Consider the following 25,320-nt stretch of genomic DNA (forward strand, 5'->3'; position numbering starts at 1 on the left):
GTCTAAAATGCTTCAGAAGCCAAAATCCGAGTCCTTTATTCACAAAAAGTTGGTCAATACTGGTTCCAGCTAGCAAGGGAACATAAACAAAAAATAGAACCCACCAAAATAAAACCACACATGAACTCAAATACATGACGCCAGTCACAGAAGATTCAAATCAAAGTCCTTTGTTGACAGAGATTGGTTGCTACCGCCTCCAGCTGAGAGTCCTACCCAGCACGCATGATTATGAACTAAAACAGGAAGTAGAAACCTAACAAAATAAAAACGGTATAACGGCACAGTATCAGCATGGGAGAAGATTCAAATCAAAGTGCTTTGTTCACAAAAACTTGATCTATACAGTTCTGAGGGTCATAGTAAGGGGACAAAAACAGGAAGTAATCACACATCAAAATAAAACATATTAATAGCACAAACAGCTCAAATGTACGACTGTGATAGGAGGAGCTCCAAATCAAAGTCCGTTGTTTACCAAAAAGCTGGTCAATAGCAAATCTGGCTAAGCGTCCCGTCGAGGGCATGAGAACGTAAACAGGAAGCACGAATTTACCAAAATAAAACCACAGATGGACTCAAATATATTACGCTAGTCACAGAAAATCCAAATCAAAGGCCTTTTCATATCAAGAGACCAAAAAGAGGGAATACAAACCTACCAAAATAAAAAGAGTAACAGCTCCGACACGATGTTGTTGCTTTCAGGTCGTGGTCTGAAGATCGAGGACATCCTGAAGGAGAACGAGCTTCTCACGGCGTTCTTGCTCCGAGACGCCGAGCTCTCCGAGTCGGTCGTCTACGAGCTGACCAACGCCGAGATTCGAATTGAACAGGTCAGTCTCGGGAGATGGATGCTAATGCTAACGCTAACCACCGGACCAAAGCTTTTTTTGGTCCTAATTTACGTACATTATCTATCTATCCATCTATCTATTTCCCATACCGCTTATCCTCACGAGTACACACACTTTGTAATGTTTTTCTTCAAATGGTTTCAATCATTCTGTTTTATTTATTTATTTATTTATTTATTTTGACAGTGCATACTGATCAAATTTAATAGAATTTTAATTAAACTTTATATTATTATTGAACGCTATTTTATTATTTTACTATTAATGTTCCATACTTGACTAATCTATTTAGCTCAGCTTACTGAGCAAATTTAAAAGACTAAAACTGTAGACTGATTGAATCCATTAAATTTAATTTAATTGTCATTACATTTATTCATGATTACAATTTTATCATATTATAATCGAATGTTATTCTATTTTCATTATGGATTTTTAAAGTTATTTTACTAATCAAGACTATGAGACTAAAAGAGTAATTAACAGTTTAACGCATTTAATCAAACTCACTTTTATTATATTATTATGTAATTTTGTTCCTTTTATTTCTATTTTATTTTAACATAAATCTAATCTATTTTACTCAGCATACTGAGCAAATGTATAAGACTGAACTAGAACAAGAACTGGTAATTTATTCAATGCATTTAATTCAATCTCATTATTAATACATTAAAATAAAAAACACTGAATTTTATTATATTATTCTGTGAGTGTTTTCTGTATTTCATTTAAATATCCATTGCAAAGCTATTTTTTGAATCTATTTTACTGAGCAAATTTTACAGACGAAAACAGTTATTAGTTATTTAATGCATAACATTTGATTTAATTAAATTTGATTATAATCATTTTATATATATATATATTATTAGTATATTTAAATTACAAAAATGGGACTCACTTATTATATTATTTATTTTTATTTTTCAAAACATCTGTCTTTTTTGATGAACATACTGAGCACGTTTAAAAGTCAAACAGTTTTTGAGTTACATTTTATTTAATACATTTAATTTAATTTATGAGCAAATGATCACTTGTTTTGAAATATTTCTAATGTGTTAATCGTCCCCGTTATTGTTTTGCGGACAGTTTGCGTCGGGCATTCCGGCGCTGCAGCTGAAGGACATCGCGTGTAGCCAGGCGCTGCTGGAGCGCTTCATCATCTTCCCGAGCCGCCGCGGCCTCCACGGCGTCCGCAACGCCATGTGCGCCCTCAGCCAGCCGCGGCTGCAGAGGATCGAGGACGTGCTCTACGCCAACGTGGACTTCTTTAAGATCTTCCGACTGGTGAGAGTCCGTGTTGTGTCTTTACTGACTTAGTGTACCGAATGAAGTGGGTGTTATCTGGCGCTCACTCAGCAGGTGACTCAGACTTTATCCCTCTTGTCCCTGTTTCCCTTAATGGGCTTACGCCGGGCCCCGCCCACAGACGCGCTAAGACGTGGCCCTCGGCGTTTCGTCTTAGCATGCCACCGCATGGACGAGCGTAACCAGAATAAACGACATCGCAAAGTGCACACATATTACATCGGCATCAATACTGAGCAAAGCCAGTAGAAGACAACAGTTTTACATTTAAATTCCTTTTAATATTTTTATGATGATGATGATGATGATTATTATTATTATTTGAAGAATATTTATTTGACTTTTACAGGGCATATTGAACAGTATACACAATTTAGTGTTTTTCTGAATTAATTTTTTAAATGCATTTTAATATTTTCTTCTACATTATTACTATCATCAATCTGTTTCATTCGTAATTTATTTTCTGACTGATTATTATTTTTATTGGTACAGTGACTATTACATTACTATTATTATCATTGTCATAATTTTCTATTATGTAATTATCATCATTCTAATTTATTTGTTTTTATTTGTAATTTATTTTCTGATTCAGACGATTTCTTTTCTGATTTTATTTATTCTCTAATTTTCCATTATTATTCCTATTTTTATTGTTATTATCAGATTTGTTTGGTTAAAGCAGATATAATTGAGTTTTTATTTAGTTTAATGAGCATTGATTAGTTTAATGAGCATGATTTTAAATACAATTATTTGTTTCAAAATGTATTTTAATTATGCTATTCTATTTTATTTTCTGATTAATTCATTCTTATATTAACTGATTTATTTAACACAGCACAGCGAGCCTACGGAACAGATTCTAACAGCACTCGATTTTATTTGTCTTTCTTTTATTTTCCAATTACCCAATTTAATGTACTGTGAATTTTGAGCAAATTTAACAGATGAATATAATCCGATGTAATTATATTACGATCAGATTTTTCTTTATTTTTTTTTCCTTTATTTTTTATTTTTTTTACTCTAACTGGGCCATACTAAGCAAACCCAACAGGGGAAAAGAGTAATTCAATTAAAAATAATCCATTTTTAATGAGGTGTTCTATTTGACTGAAGGAGCTATTTGTCTTGTTATTATGAAATTCAGCGACAATTTTAACAGAACACGATTCCGCCCGGTCCGAGGATCCCTCTCGTCACCTTCACTCCCCCCCCCCCCGCGTGCTTCCTTCAGCTGCAGGCGTGCGGAATGTGGCGGGAAGGATGTGTCGTGTGTTTGTCTTGGCGTTCCCTCCCGCGTTTTCCCGACTTCCTCCCGTCTCCCCTTGGACAAAAAGAAGCAAAATTTGATGAATCGACATTTCCTGCGCCCTCAGTTGCCGCGCGTGGCGGACGGCACCTCCCAGGGGGTCGACCTGCGGCGGTGGGGTCGCGTCCTCAGGGCGACGTCGGAGAAGATCCGAGAGGTGAGATGTCCCACAATGCACCTCTGCGTCTCCATCTACAATCCCGTCCCTTCACCCACCCGCTTCTGAAATCCTCGCAGCTTCTGAGGCTATTTTTAGCCTTTCAACTATCTCTCCTTTGTCTTTGGGGTCAATGTGATCCTCTTATTACCTCCGCCAAGGAGCGAAGGTGTTCCTTCGTTTGCATTTTGAGAAAGTGACCTGGATTTTTTTTCTTCAAAATTCAGTTTTATCCTCCTGACAACAAGATTATTGTTCTTATTTCATTTTTGTATACAGTTTAAATCTTATATTCTAGAAGCTGTAATATCAAAAAAGCTCTGAATTTAAATAAAAAATGGAATTTAGTTTTCATTTATTTTATTTTTATTTATATTTATTATATATTATATTATATAAACCACAAATGTTCTCTAGATCTGAGCGAGAGTACAATGTAATCAAATAACATTTTTTATTTTATATTTGATGTTATTTGATTTGATCTTAAAAGGCCAGAAGCTGTTATAGCAAACCACATTTTATCCAGATCTGAACCAGATTGCTAATTAAATTCAATTTGATTGAATTTGGTTTTGTGGCGGTGTACCTGTTTTAGTCTATTTTTCTTATTTCATTAAAATGTATTATGTACATATAGTATAAAAAATTTTTTTTCAGGTCTGAACTTGATTACACATTAAATCAACTTTAAATTGAATAGATTTTTCAGTAATAGTTAGTATTTATTTTGTGAAATAAATATTTTAATAATCTAATTTACATAAACAACATACAAGAAAATATATGTATTAGAAATAAGGTATTTATTTAGGAATATAAAGTATCCATTTACCATAAATAATATTTTTGCCTAATAATTATTTCTAGAAGCGGCATGGTAGGGGACTGGTTAGAGCGTCTGCCTCACAGTAATAACCTCTCTGAGAAATCAAAAAAGTGTACCTAATGAGGTGTTCATGTCATGTTCCCACTTTGGGAAGAATTCCTAAGAATTCTATGTTCCTAAGTACGGCGTGTGCGTGCGTGTGTGTTGGCACGTTCACTATGCGTCCCGAGGGAGGCGTAAAGATTGTGGGGGGGGGGGCTCGTCATCATCATCACCTTCAGCCAGATGAGCGAGGAAGAATCGGGGGCGGGTGGGTTGACATTCCACCGAGATGACACATCGTGCTGTGGTGGTGGGAGCCGCTCGTCGCCGTGGTGACAGAGAGGCGAGCCAAACGCACCCGTAGACGCTTCCTGTCTGACTTCACGTATTCTTCGAAGTGAGTGGGTGACATCATCGAAAAGCGAGATGGCAGGAAAAAGAACACAGTGATAAAATGTTAGGAAGAAACTACTCAAATATTACAAATTAAAATAAAAATACAGTAATGACTCGTTTATCGTTGGGGTTCTCCCCGATCCCAAAAACATGCATGGTAGGTTAATTGAAGACTCTAAATTGCCCGTAGGTGTGAATGTGAGTGCGAATGGCTGTTTATACGTGCCCTGCGATTGGCTGGCAACCAGTTCAGGATGTACTCCGCCTCCTGCCCGAAGATAGCTGGGTTTGGCTCCAGCACTCCCGCGATCCTTGTGAGGAGAAGCGGCTCGGAAAAATGGATGGAGGGATAGGTGGGATGCGTGCCCAGTGAGCATCCCTACTTCACCCGTGTCGGATACATACCCAATTTATATCCACATATGAAAGAGGCCTGGGAATCTGAAAAAATCGGAATTCTACTGTTCACATTGACATGAAAGACTCTGATGCAACGTACTAGAATTGACCTGCGGTGTGAACATAGCCTAGGATATGATCCAACACACTCATGACGTTAGTGTGTAGAAGCGGTGTAGAAAATGGATGAATGGATAGATGGATGGACCACAAAACCACAAAATATTGTGATAAATAATTTTGACGAAATAAGACAAAAATATGATGACTAAATATATTTTTTTTAATTTACAAAAAAATGTTGTGAAAGGTGCCTTTAAAATTCTTTTACAGAAATAAATTATTTTTTAGTTCTTTACACAATATTTGTATTTGTTCTGATTATTCCCTTAATTACTTTTCTCTGTATATTTTTTTATTTATGCATAGATTGTATTTGCCTATCTATTTAAAAAATAAATTACATTTTTTTTTAGAATTTTTTAAACTTAAGGCCAAAATATGTAAACCGCTTTGTCATAATTTTCCTCCAACACAGCTGATGCAGCGCGACAACTCCCAGGCCCTCATCAAAGCAGTCGGCTCGCTCTTCTCCGCCAGTGGCCCCGCCTCCTTCTCGGAGCTGACGGCGTCCGTGTCCAGCCTCTTTTGCGGCTACCCCGAGGGCGGCGGCGCACGCGTTCTCTCCTTCAACTGGTACGAAGATAACAACTACAAGGTGTTCCTGGGTGTCAACGCCAGCCGGGCCCGTGACACTCACGTGTACGACCACACCACCAGTGAGTTCAGCCTCGCAACAAAATGTCAGAAAAAGCAATATTCGTTCAGTTGAACACTCAAGAAGTCACCCATATGGAACTAACTAACTAACTAACTAACTAACTAAGTAGGTATGTAACCAGATAGCTACTTAACTATGTATTATGTACTTACCTACCTACAAAGGTATCTAGATAACTAAACCATCTACTTGCTAGTTACATACCTAATTAACCAATAAATTAAATAAATGAATTAACTAATGAATTAATTATCTAGATAGCTACCCAACTAAGTAATTAACTGGCTAGATAATGAATTAAGTAAGGCTCTATATAAATACCTACCTACATACCTACCTACCTAACTAACTAACTAACTAACTAACTAACTAGATAAATGGGTATGTAACCAGATAGCTACTTACTTACAGTTTGTGCATATGTACAGTACCTACCTACCAAACTAGCTAGATAATTATTGTAAGTCTGGTACTAACTAGGTAGATACCTAACCAAAACATGAGCTAGCTAGCTAACTGACTAACTTGATAGATAGCCACAGTATGTAACTAGCAAGCCACCTACAGTAACTAACAACTGTAAGCAATCAAATATGTAACTTGATACTTAAGTAACTATCATCTAAAGAAGTCACTAGCTTGCTAGATAGCTAACTACGTATCTAGTCAAAGCGATAGCTGATTAAGCAGGTAGCTAGCTAACCAGCTACCTACCTATCAATCAAAATATCTTTTTGAAATATCCTCACCCGTGTGTTTCATCTAATCTAAGACTTACAATATGTTTGTACATTCAATTTCAGCCGCAAAATGTCTGCCAAACTCAATTATACAGAAAGTCCACCTCAACTCTCCTCCCCATTACAGTTAATGACGTTTTTTTCACGTTGTCAGCCGCCTTCTGCAACAGCCTGATGCAGACGCTGGAGTCCAACCCAGTCACGAAAGTGGTGTGGAATTCCGTCAAGCCCCTACTGATGGGAAAGATCCTGTACACCCCTGACTCCCCCGCAGTCCGCAAGATATTAAAGAACGTAAGGGAGGAGACCCCCGCCCGCTCGCCTGACCCTCTGACACCCTCCCCTCTGTCTCTTTAATGAATTGAATTAATTATTAAAACTGCTTGTTTTTGTGCGTGCATCAGGCGAACACCACCTTTGAGGAGCTGGAGAGGCTGCACAATTTTGGCAAGATGTGGGAAGAGGTGGGACCTCAGCTGTGGGCTTTCTTCCAAGACAGCGTGCAGATGAATATGATCAGAGTAAGACTTTCCCGCGCGATACAATGCTGCATTCATCAAAACTGGGAAACCGTGCATCTATCGCCCGTACACTCACTCAACCTCTGAATTACAACCCACAAACTCTCCTAATTCCTCATTGGCCATTAGGACAGTTTAGAATAGAGTGCTATTACATTGCCTAACAACAAGTGAATGAAGAACCAACCAACCAAACAACCAGCTAATCAACTAAGTAACTAACTAACTGAGAAGATATCTGAGTAAGTAACTAGCTATCTACCTAGCTAAAGCTATATTGCAAGTAAGCAGCTAGCTACCTACCTAACTAAATAACTATCTAGCTAGCTAAGTAACAAACAAGCTAGATAGCTAGCTAAATAACTAACCGCTAGATAGCTAATTGACTAACTATATATTTATCTAGTTGCCTAATACTACAATACAATACAATAATACTTTGTTTTTCTCAAAGTATGCTTTATGTATTTGCACATGTCATGGCCACAGGACACGCTGGCAAACCCCACGGTGATGAACTTTGTGGACCAGAGCCTGGAAGATGCCAACGTGACCGCACGAGACATCCTTAACTTCCTGTACAGTGGCCCCGAGGAGCTGCGAGAGGCAGGAATGCCCAACTTCGACTGGAGGAACATTCTTAACGTCACTGACCAGATCATACGCACTGTCAACCAGTATGCTGAGGTGAGAACGACGACGCCTTAGTGTACAGCTGGTTTTCGTGCAGGCTCGATGTCAAAGCAAGAAACCCGAAGAAAAACCCGATTTAGAATGATATTAGACACAAGCAGATTTTTTCTAACTTTAAAAGATTATTTTCATATCATATGTTAGGGCAAGAACTTGATTTTGAACCTTTTGAAAGTCCGTAAGTAAATCGCTAGTTACCAACCTAACTAACTGGATACCTAGCTAAATCAGTAAGTCTCTAGCTTGCTATTTACGAAACTAATTAGCGAATAAACTAATCGCCCACCAGGGGCTATCACGCCCTACATCATGGAGGCTGGAGGGTGGGCAGGAGTATCCTGCGTCCCCCCCCTTCCCCCCATCCCTTGGCCCTCCTACATTTTGTCGCACCAGTGATGAAGTGGATCCCCACACCCACCCAACCCCGCATTGTGTCAACGCTGTTTCAAATAGGCGTCTTTGTGGATAAAAGAGGAACAAACGGCTGCATCCATCCTCGGCACAAACAAATGCGACGCGTCAATTCGGCCAATTAGACATAGCCGTCGCTTGCCATTATCTCGCCGCGGGATGCCCCCGCCCTCTGTCAAGTGCTGGAACATATGTATCCGTTAGACTCTTTCATCCTGACACATTTGGAAAGGACAGGAATGTCTGGTCCAGAATGCGCTCTCATCTACAGTTATATGAATGGACACATTGGACACGCTATGGAGTAGGATCGTGGTTCAATGCGTTTCTTGGGAATTTCACAAGCTGTTACATATGTGTGTGAAGCGTGTGATAGTAAAGGGGCTGTTTGATAAATAACCAATCATTTTCCCATTATAAGTAAGGTAAATTAATCCGGTCTAGGCTCAAGTTAACTATGGTTATGATACAGCTAAAATGTATTAAACCAATATTATAAAAAATTCTCGTAGTGATTTGTACTTAGTGTAGATTTAACTATGTAAATAACTGGCTAGCTAGGCTTTTAGCTACATAACCTATTAACTAACTATTGTAACTAACTAATCATCTATCTAATTAACTAACTCGTAAGTGACTGACTAGCTAGTTAGAACAATAACTAGCTAGTCAGTCAACCAGTCACAAGCTAACTGACAAATTAAATACCTAGCTATCTTAATAGCTGTCTAATTAAATAACTAGCAGAGTAAGCAACTACCTTACTAGTTAATGACACAAGTAACTAACTACTAATATATAGTAGTCATTACATTTTATATTTCACAACGTAATGAATTATTTACATTTTTGTAAATTCAGCGCAGACAACACTCCATAAAGAAACAAAGCAAAAACAACACTTGTAGCGTTCAACTCATTGAAGTCTCATGAGGTCACATGAGCTGATGATGGTTTTAAGTACTGACAAGTTTTGGACTGCAACTTTGATCGTTCAGTGATACAGTATGGATTTTTGAGCAGATACACTGACACAAACTTCACCGAATTAATTCCTATTTCTGCACCTTTATCCTGACTTCTCACCAAAATGGCTTTCCTGACTGCAGTGCATCAGCCTGAACAAATTTGTGGCCTACACGGATGAGTCGCAGATGATCCACCAAGCCTTATACTTGCTGGAGGAGAATAAATTCTGGGCCGGCGTGGTCTTCACCGACATGTACCCCTGGACCACCAGCGTCCCACCGCATGTCAAGTATAAGATCCGCATGGACATCGATGCTGTGGAGCGCACCAACAAGGTCAAAGACAGGTCAGTGGGGACATTCTGGGTTCGATTCCGGGATTGAGGGATGACATCAGAGCAATCTGTTGGACAGTGTGATTTTCCGTTGATGCCGTGACATAATTGCCTTTGGGACTTCAAGCTTGTTTTTGATCTTCCAACAGAAATGTTCAATCTTTCAGAACTGATGAGTGTAAGTCAAGTCAAGTTTATTTGTATAGCTCTTAAACACAAAAGAGTCTCAAAGGGCTTCACAGGCCCACAGTTGGCAATGATTGATGACATCCCCTAATCTAAACCCTCCAAAGTTGTAAAAAGTAAAGAAATAGCTCACCTTCCTGAACAATCCTCACATTTTGTTCTTCTTTTGATATGAATGCATAAACCAACGTTGTGCTGCCAATAGGGAACAAATGGCTTTGTCTGACAAAAATGAGAACTATGGTATTGTGTTGTAGGCCTACTTGTTTTAGATGTAAGTTACTGGCTAGCTCACTAAGTAACTTTGATAGCGTGCTAGCCAGCTCACTCTACGAACTCAATAGCGAGGCAGCAGCTTGGTAGATAGCTATATAACTACTTGCAAGCTACCTAAATAAGTATGTTTTACTATGTAGCTAGACACCATCTAACTAATTTAAGTAAGTAGCTAGCTAACATGATAACTAGCTAACTAAATAACTAGCTACTGTAGATTGCTTGGTAACTAAATAACATAACTATCTAGCTAATAAACAAACTAGGTAACAAACCAACCAACCAAAAAACACACCATAGTTACCCCGCTATATGCAGAATGTCCCATGACCAAACCCAGAAAACAGGTTAGCGGTCGTCCTGTGTATGCTGCGTTAACTAGCATAATTACAGGTTGATGAAATGATGTTTTGAACCCTAACATGTTAAAACTTTCTTTGTTTATGGCTGGTGTCCTCGGACAAAATGTAAATGTGCAGGCTATCATGTATTTATATGATATATGTAAACACGAACAAACCCTAAACATCGGATATGGTACAGTAGCTCTTAAAAACAGTGTAAAACAAAATACAAATGTAGACATTTAATATTTCTACAGTTGCTTTGTTGCAGACTCTTGCCATAGGGCTTCGTGAACTGGAAGGAAGTGTTTTGACCTGTTTTGCCCAATGTGCAAGTTGGTTGGACACAACCCCTATTGAGCTTGAAAATGTACGCAGCACTAGTGTTCTCTCTTGCTCCAGGTACTGGGACCCAGGCCCAAGGGCGGACCCTGTGGAGGACCAGAGGTACATCTGGGGGGGCTTTGCCTACCTCCAGGACATGATCGAACATGGCATCATCAAAGTGCACACGGGGCACGACTGGCCACTAGGGGTCTACGTGCAGCAGATGCCCTACCCCTGCTACGTGGACGACCTGTGAGTCTGCAGATATATAGATAGACATTTAGATAGAAAACACCTAACCTAGTTTGTAAGTTGCTAGCTAACTAAGTAACTAGCAACCTAAGTAGGTAGGTAAGGAGATCTGCCAAACTAACTACATAACTAGGTAACTAGCAAGTTATCTAACCAAGACCATATCTAGCGAGCCAAGTAAGTAATTTGTTAACTAGCTAGCTAGATAAGTAAGTAGGCAACTAACAACCTACCTAAGCAAGTAAATACTGTAGATTGTTACCCAAGTAAGGGGTAACTAGAACCCTAGCCTGGTAACTAGCTAGTTTCCCAAGTAAGTACATAAATAGCTCGCTACTTGGCTAAATATTTAACTAAATAAGTAGCTAGCTAACTAGCTGACTTTTTTACGAGACCTTTATAAACCGAGCCTAACCTCTCCCTGGCCTGCCATCAGCTTCATGATCACGCTGAACCGCTGCTTCCCGATGTTCATGGTGCTGGCGTGGATCTACTCAGTGTCCATGACGGTGAAGAGCATTGTCTTGGAGAAGGAGCTGCGCCTCAAGGAGACCCTCAAGGCAATGGGCGTGGCCAATGGCGTCCTTTGGTGCACGTGGTTCATTGACAGCTTCGTCACCATGGCGGCCAGCGCAACGCTGCTCACCTCCATCATTGTGGTGAGTTAGTAGGTAACTAATTTAGCTAGCTAGGTATTGAAAAAAGCTAACAAACGAAATAGCTAGCTATCTTACAACTAGCTATCTATAGGTTACTAACTAACTAAATACCTAACTAACTTACTACATTTATAAGTAACTAGCAACCCAACATACTAACTACCCAACTACTTAGATAGCTAAATAAGTACCATGCTAGCTGCCTAGCAAACTAACTAATAAAATAATTGGCAAACTACCCACCTTATTAACAAACTAAGTAAATGTCTAGATCGCTAAGTAACTATTTTGGTACCTATCTAGCTAGGTAATTAACTGACTAACTAACGAGATAGCTAAGAAAGTAAGCAAATAATTGCCTCCCTCACTAACTAATTAATGAAGTAACTGCTTAGCTAACTAACTATATTAACTTAAAAGAAACCTAGTTTGTTAACTACATCACTGACTAATGAGAGAATTAAGTTAAGGACATAAATATATAGCTCACTAACTAACCAACTAACCAACTAACTAATACCATGTGACCCATTTCCAGGGCGGCAAGGTGCTGAACTATAGCGACCCGTTGCTGGTGTTCCTCTTTCTGCTGACGTTCACTGTGGCCACCATCATGCAGTGTTTCCTCATGAGCGTCTTCTTCAGTAAGGCCAACCTGGCGGCGGCGTGTAGCGGCGTGCTCTACTTCACCCTCTACCTGCCCCATGTGCTCTGCTTCGCCTGGCAGGACCGCCTCACCACCAACATGAAAATGGCTGCCGTACGTAGACCAAAGAACACGTTTTGAGACATGATCTGTGACGAAGATGTGGCCCACTGTTCCTTCAGAGCCTGCTGTCTCCGGTGGCGTTTGGCTTCGGGACGGAGTACCTGTCGCGCTACGAGGAGCAGGGCGTGGGCCTGCAGTGGGATAACATCCAGACTAGCCCGCTGGAGAAGGACACCTACTCCTTCCTCACCTCCGTCCTTATGATGGCGGTGGATGCCGTGCTCTATGGCGTCCTGGCCTGGTACCTGGACAACGTCTTTCCAGGTGAGGCCTTGGGACTGAGGTGCTGTTAAAACTGCTTCTTTTCTTATGACTTCATCACTTTGTTGGAAGCTTTTCAAACACGTGTAGGCCTACTCTGGCAAAAAATTTACATTTTGCAGCTTTGTATGATTATTGACTATTGACTAGTTAGTAAATTACTAGCTAGCTAGCTACTTCAGTAAGTAAGTTAGTGGCAAGCTACATCACTCAAAGAGGTAACTAGCAATATAGCCTATTAGCAAAGTAAAAAAGTTAATAGTCATCTAGCAAACTGACTAAGTAAGTAGGTAACTAGCAAGCTACCCAAGTACATACTGTAACTAGATAGCTAGGGAACGACAAACCTCGATAAGCATGTATCTCGCATGCTACCTAAGTAAGTAAGTAAATATTGGAGGTAATTAACTACCTTCTACGTAGCTAGATAGCTTACTACCGATACCTAGCTAGCTAAGTAAGAAAGTAACTATCTATCTATCTATCTATCTATCTATCTATCTATCTATCTATCTATCTATCTATCTATCTATCTATCTATCTATCTATCTATCTATCTATCTATCTATCTATCTATCTATCTGTCTGTCTGTCTGTCTGTCTAACAAAGTAAATAAATAACTACAGTAGCTAGCTACATGCATAAATGAACTACCTGTAAGTATCTCACTAACTACTGTAGATAAGTGCAAAATTGGTGTTGCTCTGTGCAGGTCAGTATGGCATCGGTCGGCCATTCTACTTCCCCCTGCAGCCTTCCTACTGGCACGAAGCTTCATCTGCACCCGCGGCAGAGGATGAACCAGGTTAGAACTGTTGCTGCTCACAAGTGCACAAAATTAATGTACTAAAGCGAATATATTATGTAAAAGTGAAACTTTTTATTGTTTGTAAACAAAGCTTTTGGAGTGTGTGCCCACCCATCAAGTCTTAAATTAAACAGCTTGGTAAATCTTGTTTTCTGCCTATTTGAACAATATCTTTAACTGGGGTAAGTAATGGTCTATTTACATGAGAATGGACCGCCCCCTCAAAACAGGCTGATTTTCAGAAAGGATAGAAAAAGAAGGAACAAGGAACCATTTTAAATAGTTGAACAATTGTTTAATTTGTTTCACAGTTGCTCCGGAAGCGGACAAGGCAGAGAAGGACCCCGAAAGTGGCGGCGCTCCTACCGACACCGTCAACACCTGCAACGGCTCGGCCAGCAGGAAAACCTGCAAGCACCAAAACAAGCGGGAGCGTCTGGAACGGGAGAAAGAGTGGCTGAGGCGGCAGGAGGACGACGAGAAGGAGGAAGAGAAGGAAAACGCCTCAGAGAGGCAAGAAGGTGAGAACATACTGAAGCCGCCATCTAGTGGACAGGCGAGGTGTTGCATGTATGGTACAGCAACAATAGCATTCTCGTGAGCGTCATACTGAAAATATAAATATATATACATATTTCAACTATTACACTATATTAATAATTATAACGTTTTTAATAGTTTCATATTATAGGTCATTATTAAGTTTTTACTGAATAGTAACAGTTTGTCAGTTACAGTTTTTCCATACGTGTATAAATGTGCGTACTGTGCATCTAAAAATATAGTGAAATCAGAATAGTTGATACAGCTCTTGTACTGGATGTAATGGTGTTTGTAATATCGCGAGAAGCTAAATATTAAAACCTGTCATTGAAAAATAAATACTTTTGAGAACAATAAAATTTTACTCAAAGGTTGGAATGCTTTGTCGTGGCAGGCGTGCTGTTGTTCGAGCCCGATCCAGTGAATCTGGAGCTCGGGGTGCGCATCCAGGAGCTGGTCAAGGTGTTCCCGGGGGGCTCCCGTCCCGCCGTGGACCGCCTCAGCCTCAACTTCTACGAGGGTCAGATCACCTCCTTCCTGGGACACAATGGCGCTGGGAAGACTACTACCATGTACGACAACCCCATCACACACTGTTTACTTTTCATAGTTCATTACAGGTGTGAATTTTGGGCTTTTGTCTTCTGTGCAGGTCCATCCTGACCGGACTCTTCCCGCCCACATCCGGCTCTGCTTACATATACGGAAAAGACATCCGCACCGAAATGGACGGCGTGCGATCCTCCCTGGGGATGTGTCCTCAGTACAACATCCTCTTCAATCAGTGAGTGCCTCTCCACCACATTGAAATGAAAGACACGGCCACTTTATTACATGCTTTCTGTGTTTCCAAGGATAATCGTCACTTTTGAAAATAAAAAAATATAGACAGTGTTTTGCTTTGGAGTGAAGTCTCAATAATAATTTTGTTTTTCTAAATAGTGAAAGCCTGTATAATGTAAGCATTCATAACTATTTCAAATGTATTATTATTATTATTATTATATTAAATATGAAATAGTAAATAATTCAAAAATGTTATAACAAATATTTTAATTTATTGCATTGGTTGTCAATATATTAAAAAGCAGAAACAGATTAAAAAATAACATTTACAATCATAGAAGTGTTAACATTATCATTGTTTTGTATTGGATATTAAAATAAAATTGTCTTAGTAAAATTGTCGCTAGGTATATTTGGATTCTCTGTGGTTCTTGTTTGGCTTTCAGTCTGACGGTGGAGGAGCACATCCTGTTCTACTCGCTGCTGAAGGGTCGCACGCCGGCTGAGGCGCGGAACGAGGTTGAGGACATGCTGCTGGACGTGGGCCTGCCTCACAAGCGAGACGACGAGGCCCGGAACCTCTCAGGTCGGGAGTCACTGCGTCTCTTTATCACGTTTAAGTGAAAAAACACTCCCGAAGCCTCCATTTCGCAAAACAACAGGTGGCATGCAGAGGAAGCTGTCGGTCGCAATGGCGTTTGTCGGCGGCTCCAAGGTGGTCTTCCTGGATGAGCCCACTTCCGGCGTGGATCCTTACTCCAGGAGGTCTATTTGGGATCTGCTGTTGAAATATAGATCCGGTACATATAGAACAAGCTACGGTTAACAGCACCTTTATGGACATACGTTAACGTTTGATGTTGTGCAGGTCGCACGGTGATCCTGTCCACGCACCACATGGACGAGGCCGACATGCTCAGTGACCGCATCGCCATCATCTCCAAGGGTCGCCTGCACTGCTGCGGCTCGCCGCTCTTCCTCAAGAACTGCTTCGGCGCCGGCTTCTACCTGACCCTGGTGCGCCGCATAAAAGACCTCAAGAAGAAAGAGGTGAGCTTCGCGACACCTACACATTAAAGTTACGTATGATGACATCTGAAAGGGGTACTGTAGGTAAAATGTGTACTCAGTCCTTTTTGACTTTAGTTACCAAATGGGGCAATTTGGTTTAGTTGGTACCAAATGGGGCAATTTGGTTTAGTTGGTAACTAAAGTCAAAAAGGATACCACATATGGCTCACTGTAAGGCAGTAGGACCGTGTGGCATCTCCTGGGCAAGTAGCAAGGACAATATATGTAATAATAAAGACTAGAAAATAATGATTATTGAAAAAGCTCGGATGTCAGATCTCAATATTAAAAAATGAACAACATCAACTAATAAAACAAAAGAATATTGTAATTTAAGATCATTTAAAATGGGCCCTGCGATTGGCTGGCAACCAGTTCAGGGTGTACCCCGCCTCCTGCCCGATGATAGCTGGGATAGGCTCCAGCACTCCCGCGACCCTTGTGAGGAGAAGCGGCTCAGAAAATGGATGGTTGGATGGATGCATGGATAGATTTTAAAATAATTAAACTCATTAAAAACATATTTGGGATTAAATAATGATAATTCTTTATAATTCAGTTTAATAATTGTATTTAAAATAAAAAATAAATCAGTTTAATCAGAAAATGATAATCATAAAAAATATAGTATTCAAAAGTATTAATAAACGTAAAAACCAAAATAATAAATCTGTTTCTAAATTAAAATGTCATGACTACAATTATATATTACATATATTCGATATTTTGGGGGGAGTGATAAAAAACTGAAATAAAATGTTTAACCTGCTAAGTAGAGAAGTGTTTGTCTTACCTCTTGTTGCTAGGTAGAATTAGTGACGCACCATGATTGTGATTAAAATTAAATACATTAAAATATATTTTTGCTTGTGCTGAATGATGATTTAAAAAATGTAAAATGCCCCGTTTTGAATGTATTGTAAATATAACAAATAATAAATATAAAAATGAATATTTAAAAATAAAATTCTGTTCTATTTGTGTTTATTATATTGTGATTGATCTCAATAGGTGAATAAAAGCGACTACAAATGACTATAAAAGCCAATCAATTAGCATTATGAGACTATTTTTTACATCACTACTCTGTATGAAATAGAAATTCCATATTATCAGCATGTAAACCTTTTTGTATCTTATTTTTCCACCAGAATGACTGTGACTGCGCCTCCGACTGTTCTTGCTCCTGCTCCATTTGCACCAGATACAAGGATCAGTCCCAGAACCTGTGCCAGAACGCCGAGCGGGTCTTAGACGGTGAGGTCCATATACGTCACAAAACCATCAACACGCAGATCGCGGTTACAAAAACAACCAACAACCTCTGCTATGACGTCCGCAGGGGACCTGGACAGCATCAGCGGCCTCATCCACCACCACGTCCCCGAGGCCAAGCTCATCGAGGCCATCGGCCAGGAGCTCACCTTCCTGCTGCCCAGTCGGGGCTTCAAGCACCGCGCCTACGCCAGCCTCTTCAGGGAGCTGGAGGAGACCCTCGCTGACATGGGCCTGAGCAGCTTCGGCATCTCCGACACGTCCCTGGAGGAGGTACGCGTTCCTGTCAGCTCACAGTATCAATTCTCAATTAATACAGTAAACATATTGTCAATTCTTTCATATATGTTATGAATTATGCAGTATTTCCATAAAGATTACGTTTCATTATGTGTAACATACAAATATAGAACTAGTATTTAATAAACCATTAAAATTATGATTATGATGATGATGATTATTATTATTCTTAGGTAGTTAGGTAGTAGTACTAGTAGTTGTAATAGTTGTAGTAGTACTAGTAGCAGTAGCAATATTTGTCTTCATTTCGTCAATATTCGAACATGTTTGGGGGTTGAATTATGAAAACCATTTAATTGCAATTTTAAACTCCTTTTGGTATTTTTAACTGAAGTTGAAAAAAAGTTTGAAAATACTACTGTAACAATAATAATATTTTGCTCAAAAATGGTAACAAAATATTTGTAAGAATTATGAAATTTATGATTATGAAAAAAATACGTTATTTTGTATTTTATTTACATTATATTATTTTTATTATTTTGATATATTTTCATATAATATTTATTTTGCTTCATTTTGTTCTTAAAAATATTTGATACATTCAATTTATTCAGTTTTTTGTTTTTGCATATTTTTAAGGAATAATAATAATAATAATAATAATGCTTGTGAATGATATCAAATATTAAATAAACATTGAAGTTCCCCCAGCCTTTTTTACATATGAATTATTTGTAAATTAAAAGCAAACCCTAAAAAACAAAGAGCTTTAACTTGTATTGTTCTGCTATTGAATTATTATTATTATTTTTTAATCAATGTCCCATCTTTGCAGATCTTCCTAAAGGTGACAGCAGATGGCGAGGCAGCAGCGACCAACGCAGCCACCGCTGGTAAATATCACCACCACCCTTATGCTCCACTCTTTTATTTCTCTCCTCTGCCACATGTGTTGTGAGTTTGTTACCTGTGTTCTCCTCCCGTCACTTCTCACCTGTAGAATAGTGGATGTTGCGGCGGAGGAAAAATGAAGCATGATGGGCGAAATGAAGCTTTTATTTTATTTTTTTTATTTTTATAAAGCAAGCTTTGTGAATGCTTTTATTTATTCATGTTTTTTTAAAAATCATTTTTATTTTTAATTCCCTGAGCAAATAATGTTAATCACAGTTCTGATGCTGTTATTATTATTATTATTATCATTATTTTATGTGTTTATTTTTTTGCAATTATATGTTATTTATTCTTACTTTTGTTGTAAAGAAAATATGCAATTTATTGTTATTTGTATTTCTTAAGATAATTAACTGGTGAATTAACTAATACTGTATGTTATTATATTTGTATTCTTATTTTCACTAGTTTATTTTTTGTAATTTTGTAAATAGTTTCTTATCTTCAATTATTAATAAGAATATTTAATAGTACAACAATTTTTATTTTTATTATTGTTATTAACTTGAAATTTTTTTAAGAATGTTTAAAAAAAAGAAAACAACGTTGATCATAAAAAGAGATTCATAACAAATAATTAAAAAATGGTGTCTTTTGTGAGTTATGTTAAAAGAGTAAGTACATCAGCAGGTATTTAAATTTTTTTATGACTTGTGAATTAGATGAAAATTGTACAGACATAAATAATTGTTTGAAAACTAACAATGAAAAATTTATTAAAACAGCATTGTATTTCAAAGTTAAATACAAGTGAACTGTACTCAACAAATGTACCGTATCGCTAACATTATGCACAGTTTGAACATTTCACTCCGTGATTGTTTCATGTATCACTAGGCGGACCCTGCGTAGCAGCACACTTTAAAATCACTGGCCTAAGTCAATTTTAAACCCTTTCGGACAACAAGAAAACACACAGCCCATTCCACAAACAAGTACAGTCGAGTTGCCTCGGTTCAAGCCAGGCAGATTACCATCACCTGGATGACAGGCATACAGAAAAAATCAATTTTGTAGAAAGCGCGTCTGTGACAGTAAGTCAAAAATGACAGGGGCGGTTATGCTATTAGGCTAATGATTTGTAGTCGTCAGCCGCTCTCACCTCAACTCCTCTTACTCACTTCCTCGCCGCCCCACCTAACAGCTAACCCATACGTGTCTTTTCACGTTTTTAATGCTGCGCTTGTGCACCACCCGCAGAACGCGACGATGCCGCGCGAGCTAACGGCGTCACATTGCACGTCGCGTCGGATTGCAGCGCCGGCAAAGGCTCCAAGCAGGTGAAAGGGGCGCGGCTGGTCCTGAAGCAGTTTCACGCGCTACTCGTCAAGAGGTTCCATCATGCCACCCGCAGCCGCAAAGACTTTGTGGCGCAGGTACGCACGCACCGCATAAAACGAACAGAAAGGGGCGATTGGTAATTATGGCCATATATGGATCAAGATTTGAATTCCAGATATTGATCAGTTTGTCATGGCTCATACTGATGATGAGCACAAACCTAATTCCAAATTAGTTTCCATCCATTTTCTGAGCCGTTTTTCCTCACTAGGGTCGCGGGCAAATTAGTTTCTAAATTTTGTAATTTATATCGAGGTTACAAAATCCTGTTACAGATATTGTTCCAGTTCCTGATCCAGATTCTTATAGAGCCTTTCACAAATGTTTGATAGATGATCTAGAACCAGAAGCAAAATTCAGATTCAGATCCAAATCAAGTTAGTTAGTTTGATGGCCCTGTTCTTGGGTTCTTCTAAAGCCTTACATTCCCAACTTTTTTGAGTTACAAAAAGGTATGTGCGTCTCGATCCAAATCCAGATAAAATGATTCATTTCATCCTTGTGTCATTACAATGCTATGCACCAAATGTCAGCCATTTACAATTTTTGCGTTACATTACAAAACTGATCGAGAACCAGATACAGAAGCTGTATTCAAATCCAGATCAAAAGCTATTTTAACTGTCCTTTTGATCTTTTTTGGGGGGAATCCCAAAGCTATAGACATCTAAATGATTTATCTTAAATTAGCATCTAGCTCCAGATACATAACAATCCAATTTGTCCTTGAGCCGTATAAAACTATTCTCCAAATGTCACTGAAATCCATTTATAACATTTTGACACTTTCTAGAACCAGATCCTGAATCTGTATCCAGCTCCAGATCAAAAGTTATTTCCCTACACACTTTTTCATTGAAATCCGCTCTTTGGTTCCTAGCTGCGTGACAAAAAGTAATCGAGAGCCAGATTCCGATCCAGATTCTGGATTTGGAAATGGACACTTCCACTTACGAAAGTGATCTGAATCAGGATCAAAAGTGATTTGGGTTGTCCTTTTCATTCAACATTGATTGTGTTCATCCTGCGTCAGATCATCCTGCCTGCCAGCTTCGTCCTGGTCGCGCTCATCTTCACCACCATTGTTCCACCATTTGGAGAGTACCCAAGCCTGACTTTGACCCCGTGGATGTACGGCCCACAGGTCACCTTCTTCAGGTTGGCAGTCACGAGATGCCATACTTGTTCTTTTGAGACAGTGTGCTACAAACAGTGATGACCTTTCTAATTGTTGTCTTTCCAATGCAGTAACGAGCAACCTTCGGACCCGGCCATGAGGCACTTCACCGAACGATTCCTAAGGCGACCGGGTCTCGGAACCCGCTGCATGCAGGGGGACCCACTGGGGTGAGAAGCAAAGAGGCTGGTTTAGGCGGGATACTGATTAGCGAAGGTTTGCGTACAAGAAATGCTGCAAAATGGCTGTATCGAGGCCACAACAGAAGATTTTAAGGCATTTCCCCACCTTTGGCTTCATGCAGAACCCTGCAAAAGCAGGATAGCATTTGCGGCCACTTTCCCACAGGTGCCGTCTCACCACTGTTAATGCGGCTAATACTACATCCAGTAGGGGACTATTGCCTTAAAGATCTCATCCCTCATTCTGAGGAAAAAGACATAAAAGCTACATTTTTTTTTCATTTTAGAGTTAATTAAACATTTCTTTATTGAATTTTAAATAAAATACAATTTTAAACTGCACTGAATCTTGTATTAAATGTAATTGTTTTTCATTTTTAATTACATTTTCAATTTAAGCTTACTTGTTGAATTAAAAAATCTAAATTAGAATACATTTTAAAAGGAAATACATTTTACATTTAAACTCCAACAGCGGAATATTTTTTCGATGACTCTATCCCTCCTTTGGGGAATTAAATACCCCAAATTAAAAATGTTAAATAAATTGTCTAATTTTCAAATATTTTATTTGCAAATGTCGTATGTTTTATTTTTTTTTCTGTTGTAATTACTAAGTGTTAAATGTTCTACAAAATCTTTTACAAAATTTTTAATTGAAATACATTCGTCACTCAATTCCAATTTGTTTATTTAATGAAGTCAATTTTAAATGGTAAATTTTAATTGTTAAATGTAATCATATATTTTCTATTTTAAATGTATACAGTTGTACTTGCTTATAATATGAAATAAAATTTTTCAAATTTTAAATATTGTAGTTTTATTTAAAATTTTTAATTACCATTACGCCTATATTTTATGCCGTATGTACATCATTTACCTTGGAGGAGACAGATGATTTTTATTTTTTTTATTTTTACCAGATTTAAATGACTATGTAGTCGTCTGCATATCTTTTATCCACAGCCTACGTTCATCTGGAGCTCGAATCATGATTTGTCTGTCCACTGACTTCCATTCAGGATGCCTTGCAGCGACGAGGTGTCCGAGTGGCGGCATCTCGACGTCGACGGCGTGACGGGCAACGTCCTGCAGAGTCCCGAATGGAACGAGAGGAACCCGTCGCCCTCCTGCCAGTGCAGCAGCAGCAGAAAGCTGACCATGATGCCCGTCTGTCCTGCCGGCGCTGGAGGCCTCCCGCCGCCGCAACGCCTGGAAGCCACTGGGGACACCATGATGGATCTGACCGAGCGCAACATCTCTGACTTCCTCGTCAAAACCTACCCGAGTCTGATCAGAAAAAGGTGAATGCATTTGCCTTTTTCTTTTCTGCTAATAGCCTGGCAAGAATCCTTATTGATTTTCACAAGCTACAGTACAGGAAGATGTTTGTTTTTTTATTGAGAAGACCACAGTAGCTCAACTTGAAGGTCAAAACAATGCATTTTAATTCTCAGCTCTCTACCAGTCAACTTCTATTGATTTTTTTTTTTATTCCACAGCATGCACTCTGTTCATTTTACATTATTTTTACTTGAATTAACCAAAGTGTTGGTGAAGGTGAACCTTCAAAACAGTAAGTATTGTTGTATGCCCAAATAGAAAAGACGATGATTTGGAATTCAAACTATAAAAAAAGAAATGATATATATTTTATATTTAAAGAAAATACAAAATAAAACTGAGTACAATTACAAATAAAAATAATAAAAGTAAACATAACTATAATTTAAAAAAAATTGAATAAAAATACATTAAGAATACAAAATACAATAAAATATACAATTAAATGTAATTCAACTTATAACATTAAAATCAACAAATAATAGCATTGAAAGTTAAAATTAAAATAATAAAAGTAAAAATGATAAAGACAAAATGTACATAAAATATAAAAACAAAAAAGACTGCAATTAATATTAAAAATAAAATAATAAACCAAGTTAAAAGTAAAAGTATTGAAAGATGAAAATACAATCAAGAAAATAATAATACAATTAAAAATTACAGACGACATTAAGTTCAATTATATAAAAAATATTTTGTTTGTTTGTGCCTTTTTCTAAACCAATCATTTCCAAACTCTACTGTACTGTTGGACTATTATCTCTCCAGTTAATTTTGTATGAAATACAATCCAAGAGACCTGAGGTCAGATGTTGCGTTGATATACTAATTAGTATTGTTTGCTAGTATTGTTAATGTTACTGTCTAATTTCTTTGTAATTCATCACACAGTTTGAAGAGCAAATACTGGGTCAATGAGCAAAGGTATGTACGCTAGTATCTACCATCAGTAAATCAATAAAATCATAGGTTTCATGTGTCCCAGCTGACTGGAGTCTCTCCTCAGGTATGGCGGTCTGTCTATCGGAGGACAGCTTCCCATTCTGGACGTGGAGCCCAGAGACATCGAGAACGTTTTCCGTCAACTTGGACGAATGCTCAACATCACCGGGGTAACCAATCCCGTCGTTAGCGGAGAGCATGGCGTTTGACCTCTTCCAAGTTCGCTAATCACAAACCTCGTCTCTGGCAGGGTCAACATTCCAGAGCGGCACTGCGAGAGCTCGGCCCTTTCTTGCGATACATGGAGAGTGAATTTAACATAAAGGTGGGCACCATTGAGGACAAACGATAATAATGGTTGCACAACAGCACAGGATGGTGTATGTAATTTGGAGCGCCGTTGAGAGGAGGTTATAAATGGTCTTCTCTGGCAGGTGTGGTACAACAACAAAGGCTGGCACGCCATGGTGGCCTTCATGAACGTGGCCAACAACGCCATCATGCGAGCCTCCCTGCCCATCAGTGCCAAGCCCATTGAGTTTGGCATCACCGCTCTCAACCACCCGCTGAACCTCACCAAGGAGCAGCTCTCCGAGGTCACTGTGTGAGTGCTGAGCCTCTGACACACTTGCTGGTCGATCATTATTTGAAAAGTCCAAGTCCCGTAGAACTTTGCTACCTTAAAAAAATGGAATTCTTACAGTATTAACATATAGCAGGTTCACAACCTGCATGGACTCATAATGTTAAGTTGGTAACATATCGTTAATCGGTGGACAGGTGCAAACGTGCTAAAAGCCTTTGGAGAAACAGAGAGCAAGAAAACAACCTGAACTGCACTGCTACTACCCACTAAAAGCACCAAGGCAGCTCAATAAGGATTTTACAACATGCTATTTAGTTGGGTATGTGTATGTGTATGTGTTCACTGTGATGGGTTAAATGCAGAGAACAAATTTCGTGTGCATGCATACATGTTCATGACAATAAAAGATGATTCTTCTTCTTCTTCTTCTTAATATTTTGAATGAGAAATGTATACCTTAATAGCAACCTGAGTACAGAAAGTGATGAAGCAGATGCCATGCACTCGAGTCCGATTTCAAAACACGATCGAGACTGGATGAAATGCTGTCATGATAACAATTGGTACGCTAACATTATATATCCATTCAGCAACATGAATACACAAAGTACGAAGACAGACCCATAGGGATTATACATCATGTCCTGTCGTCGGCAGGCTTACTATTTCTAATGGAAATTGATGAAATAACATGTTAACAATTAACTAACATATAATAACCTCAGTACAGAAAGTGATAAGGCAGATGTGTTTACGTATTTCAAAACTCTAATGAGACTTTAATTTAGTGCTAACATGCTAACATTTCTCAATTCAGCAACTTTAAAACGGTACCGAAAGTAGCGACGCAGACCTATAAGGATTGCATATCATGTCTTGTCGTCGGCCACTATTTCAAAAGGAAAATGAGATTGGACAAAATGCTAACATGCTAGCAGCTTGTATTGCAAGATTGCAAATTCAATATAGAATTCTACTCCTCAGCTTTGATAGTGCCCGGTTGTTTTCTCCCGCCAGGTTGACTACGTCTGTGAACGCGGTGGTGGCCATCTGCGTGATCTTCGCTATGTCTTTCATCCCGGCTAGCTTCGTCCTCTACCTCATCCAAGAGCGTGCCACCAAAGCTAAGCACCTGCAGTTTGTTAGCGGTGTTAGCCCTTTCATCTACTGGCTGGCTAACTTCTTCTGGGACATGGTGAGGGCAAAGCGGCAATGGTGTTTTTAGG

General features: G+C 38.8%; 1 protein-coding gene across 1 annotated transcript in view; it reads left to right on the forward strand.

Moving 5' to 3' along the window:
- abca4b (ATP-binding cassette, sub-family A (ABC1), member 4b) overlaps positions 1–25,320 on the forward strand; it is a 38,218-nt gene that overhangs the window by 4,762 nt on the left and 8,136 nt on the right. The window contains exons 6-36 of the mRNA XM_061694227.1: positions 709–836; positions 1,953–2,150; positions 3,557–3,646; positions 5,851–6,091; positions 6,988–7,127; positions 7,238–7,354; positions 7,844–8,041; positions 9,568–9,773; positions 10,970–11,146; positions 11,583–11,805; positions 12,344–12,565; positions 12,634–12,838; positions 13,549–13,641; positions 13,956–14,165; positions 14,582–14,759; positions 14,840–14,971; positions 15,420–15,559; positions 15,636–15,773; positions 15,842–16,023; positions 17,196–17,301; positions 17,387–17,592; positions 18,398–18,455; positions 19,717–19,892; positions 20,891–21,015; positions 21,106–21,204; positions 22,242–22,523; positions 23,458–23,490; positions 23,573–23,678; positions 23,759–23,833; positions 23,943–24,112; positions 25,112–25,289. Coding sequence (XP_061550211.1) covers positions 709–836; positions 1,953–2,150; positions 3,557–3,646; positions 5,851–6,091; positions 6,988–7,127; positions 7,238–7,354; positions 7,844–8,041; positions 9,568–9,773; positions 10,970–11,146; positions 11,583–11,805; positions 12,344–12,565; positions 12,634–12,838; positions 13,549–13,641; positions 13,956–14,165; positions 14,582–14,759; positions 14,840–14,971; positions 15,420–15,559; positions 15,636–15,773; positions 15,842–16,023; positions 17,196–17,301; positions 17,387–17,592; positions 18,398–18,455; positions 19,717–19,892; positions 20,891–21,015; positions 21,106–21,204; positions 22,242–22,523; positions 23,458–23,490; positions 23,573–23,678; positions 23,759–23,833; positions 23,943–24,112; positions 25,112–25,289 — 4,832 coding nt within the window. The remainder of the gene's footprint in view (positions 1–708; positions 837–1,952; positions 2,151–3,556; positions 3,647–5,850; positions 6,092–6,987; positions 7,128–7,237; positions 7,355–7,843; positions 8,042–9,567; positions 9,774–10,969; positions 11,147–11,582; positions 11,806–12,343; positions 12,566–12,633; positions 12,839–13,548; positions 13,642–13,955; positions 14,166–14,581; positions 14,760–14,839; positions 14,972–15,419; positions 15,560–15,635; positions 15,774–15,841; positions 16,024–17,195; positions 17,302–17,386; positions 17,593–18,397; positions 18,456–19,716; positions 19,893–20,890; positions 21,016–21,105; positions 21,205–22,241; positions 22,524–23,457; positions 23,491–23,572; positions 23,679–23,758; positions 23,834–23,942; positions 24,113–25,111; positions 25,290–25,320) is intronic.

Source organism: Phycodurus eques, chromosome 13 (assembly GCF_024500275.1).
Source record: "Phycodurus eques isolate BA_2022a chromosome 13, UOR_Pequ_1.1, whole genome shotgun sequence".
Lineage (NCBI taxonomy): Eukaryota > Metazoa > Chordata > Actinopteri > Syngnathiformes > Syngnathidae > Phycodurus > Phycodurus eques.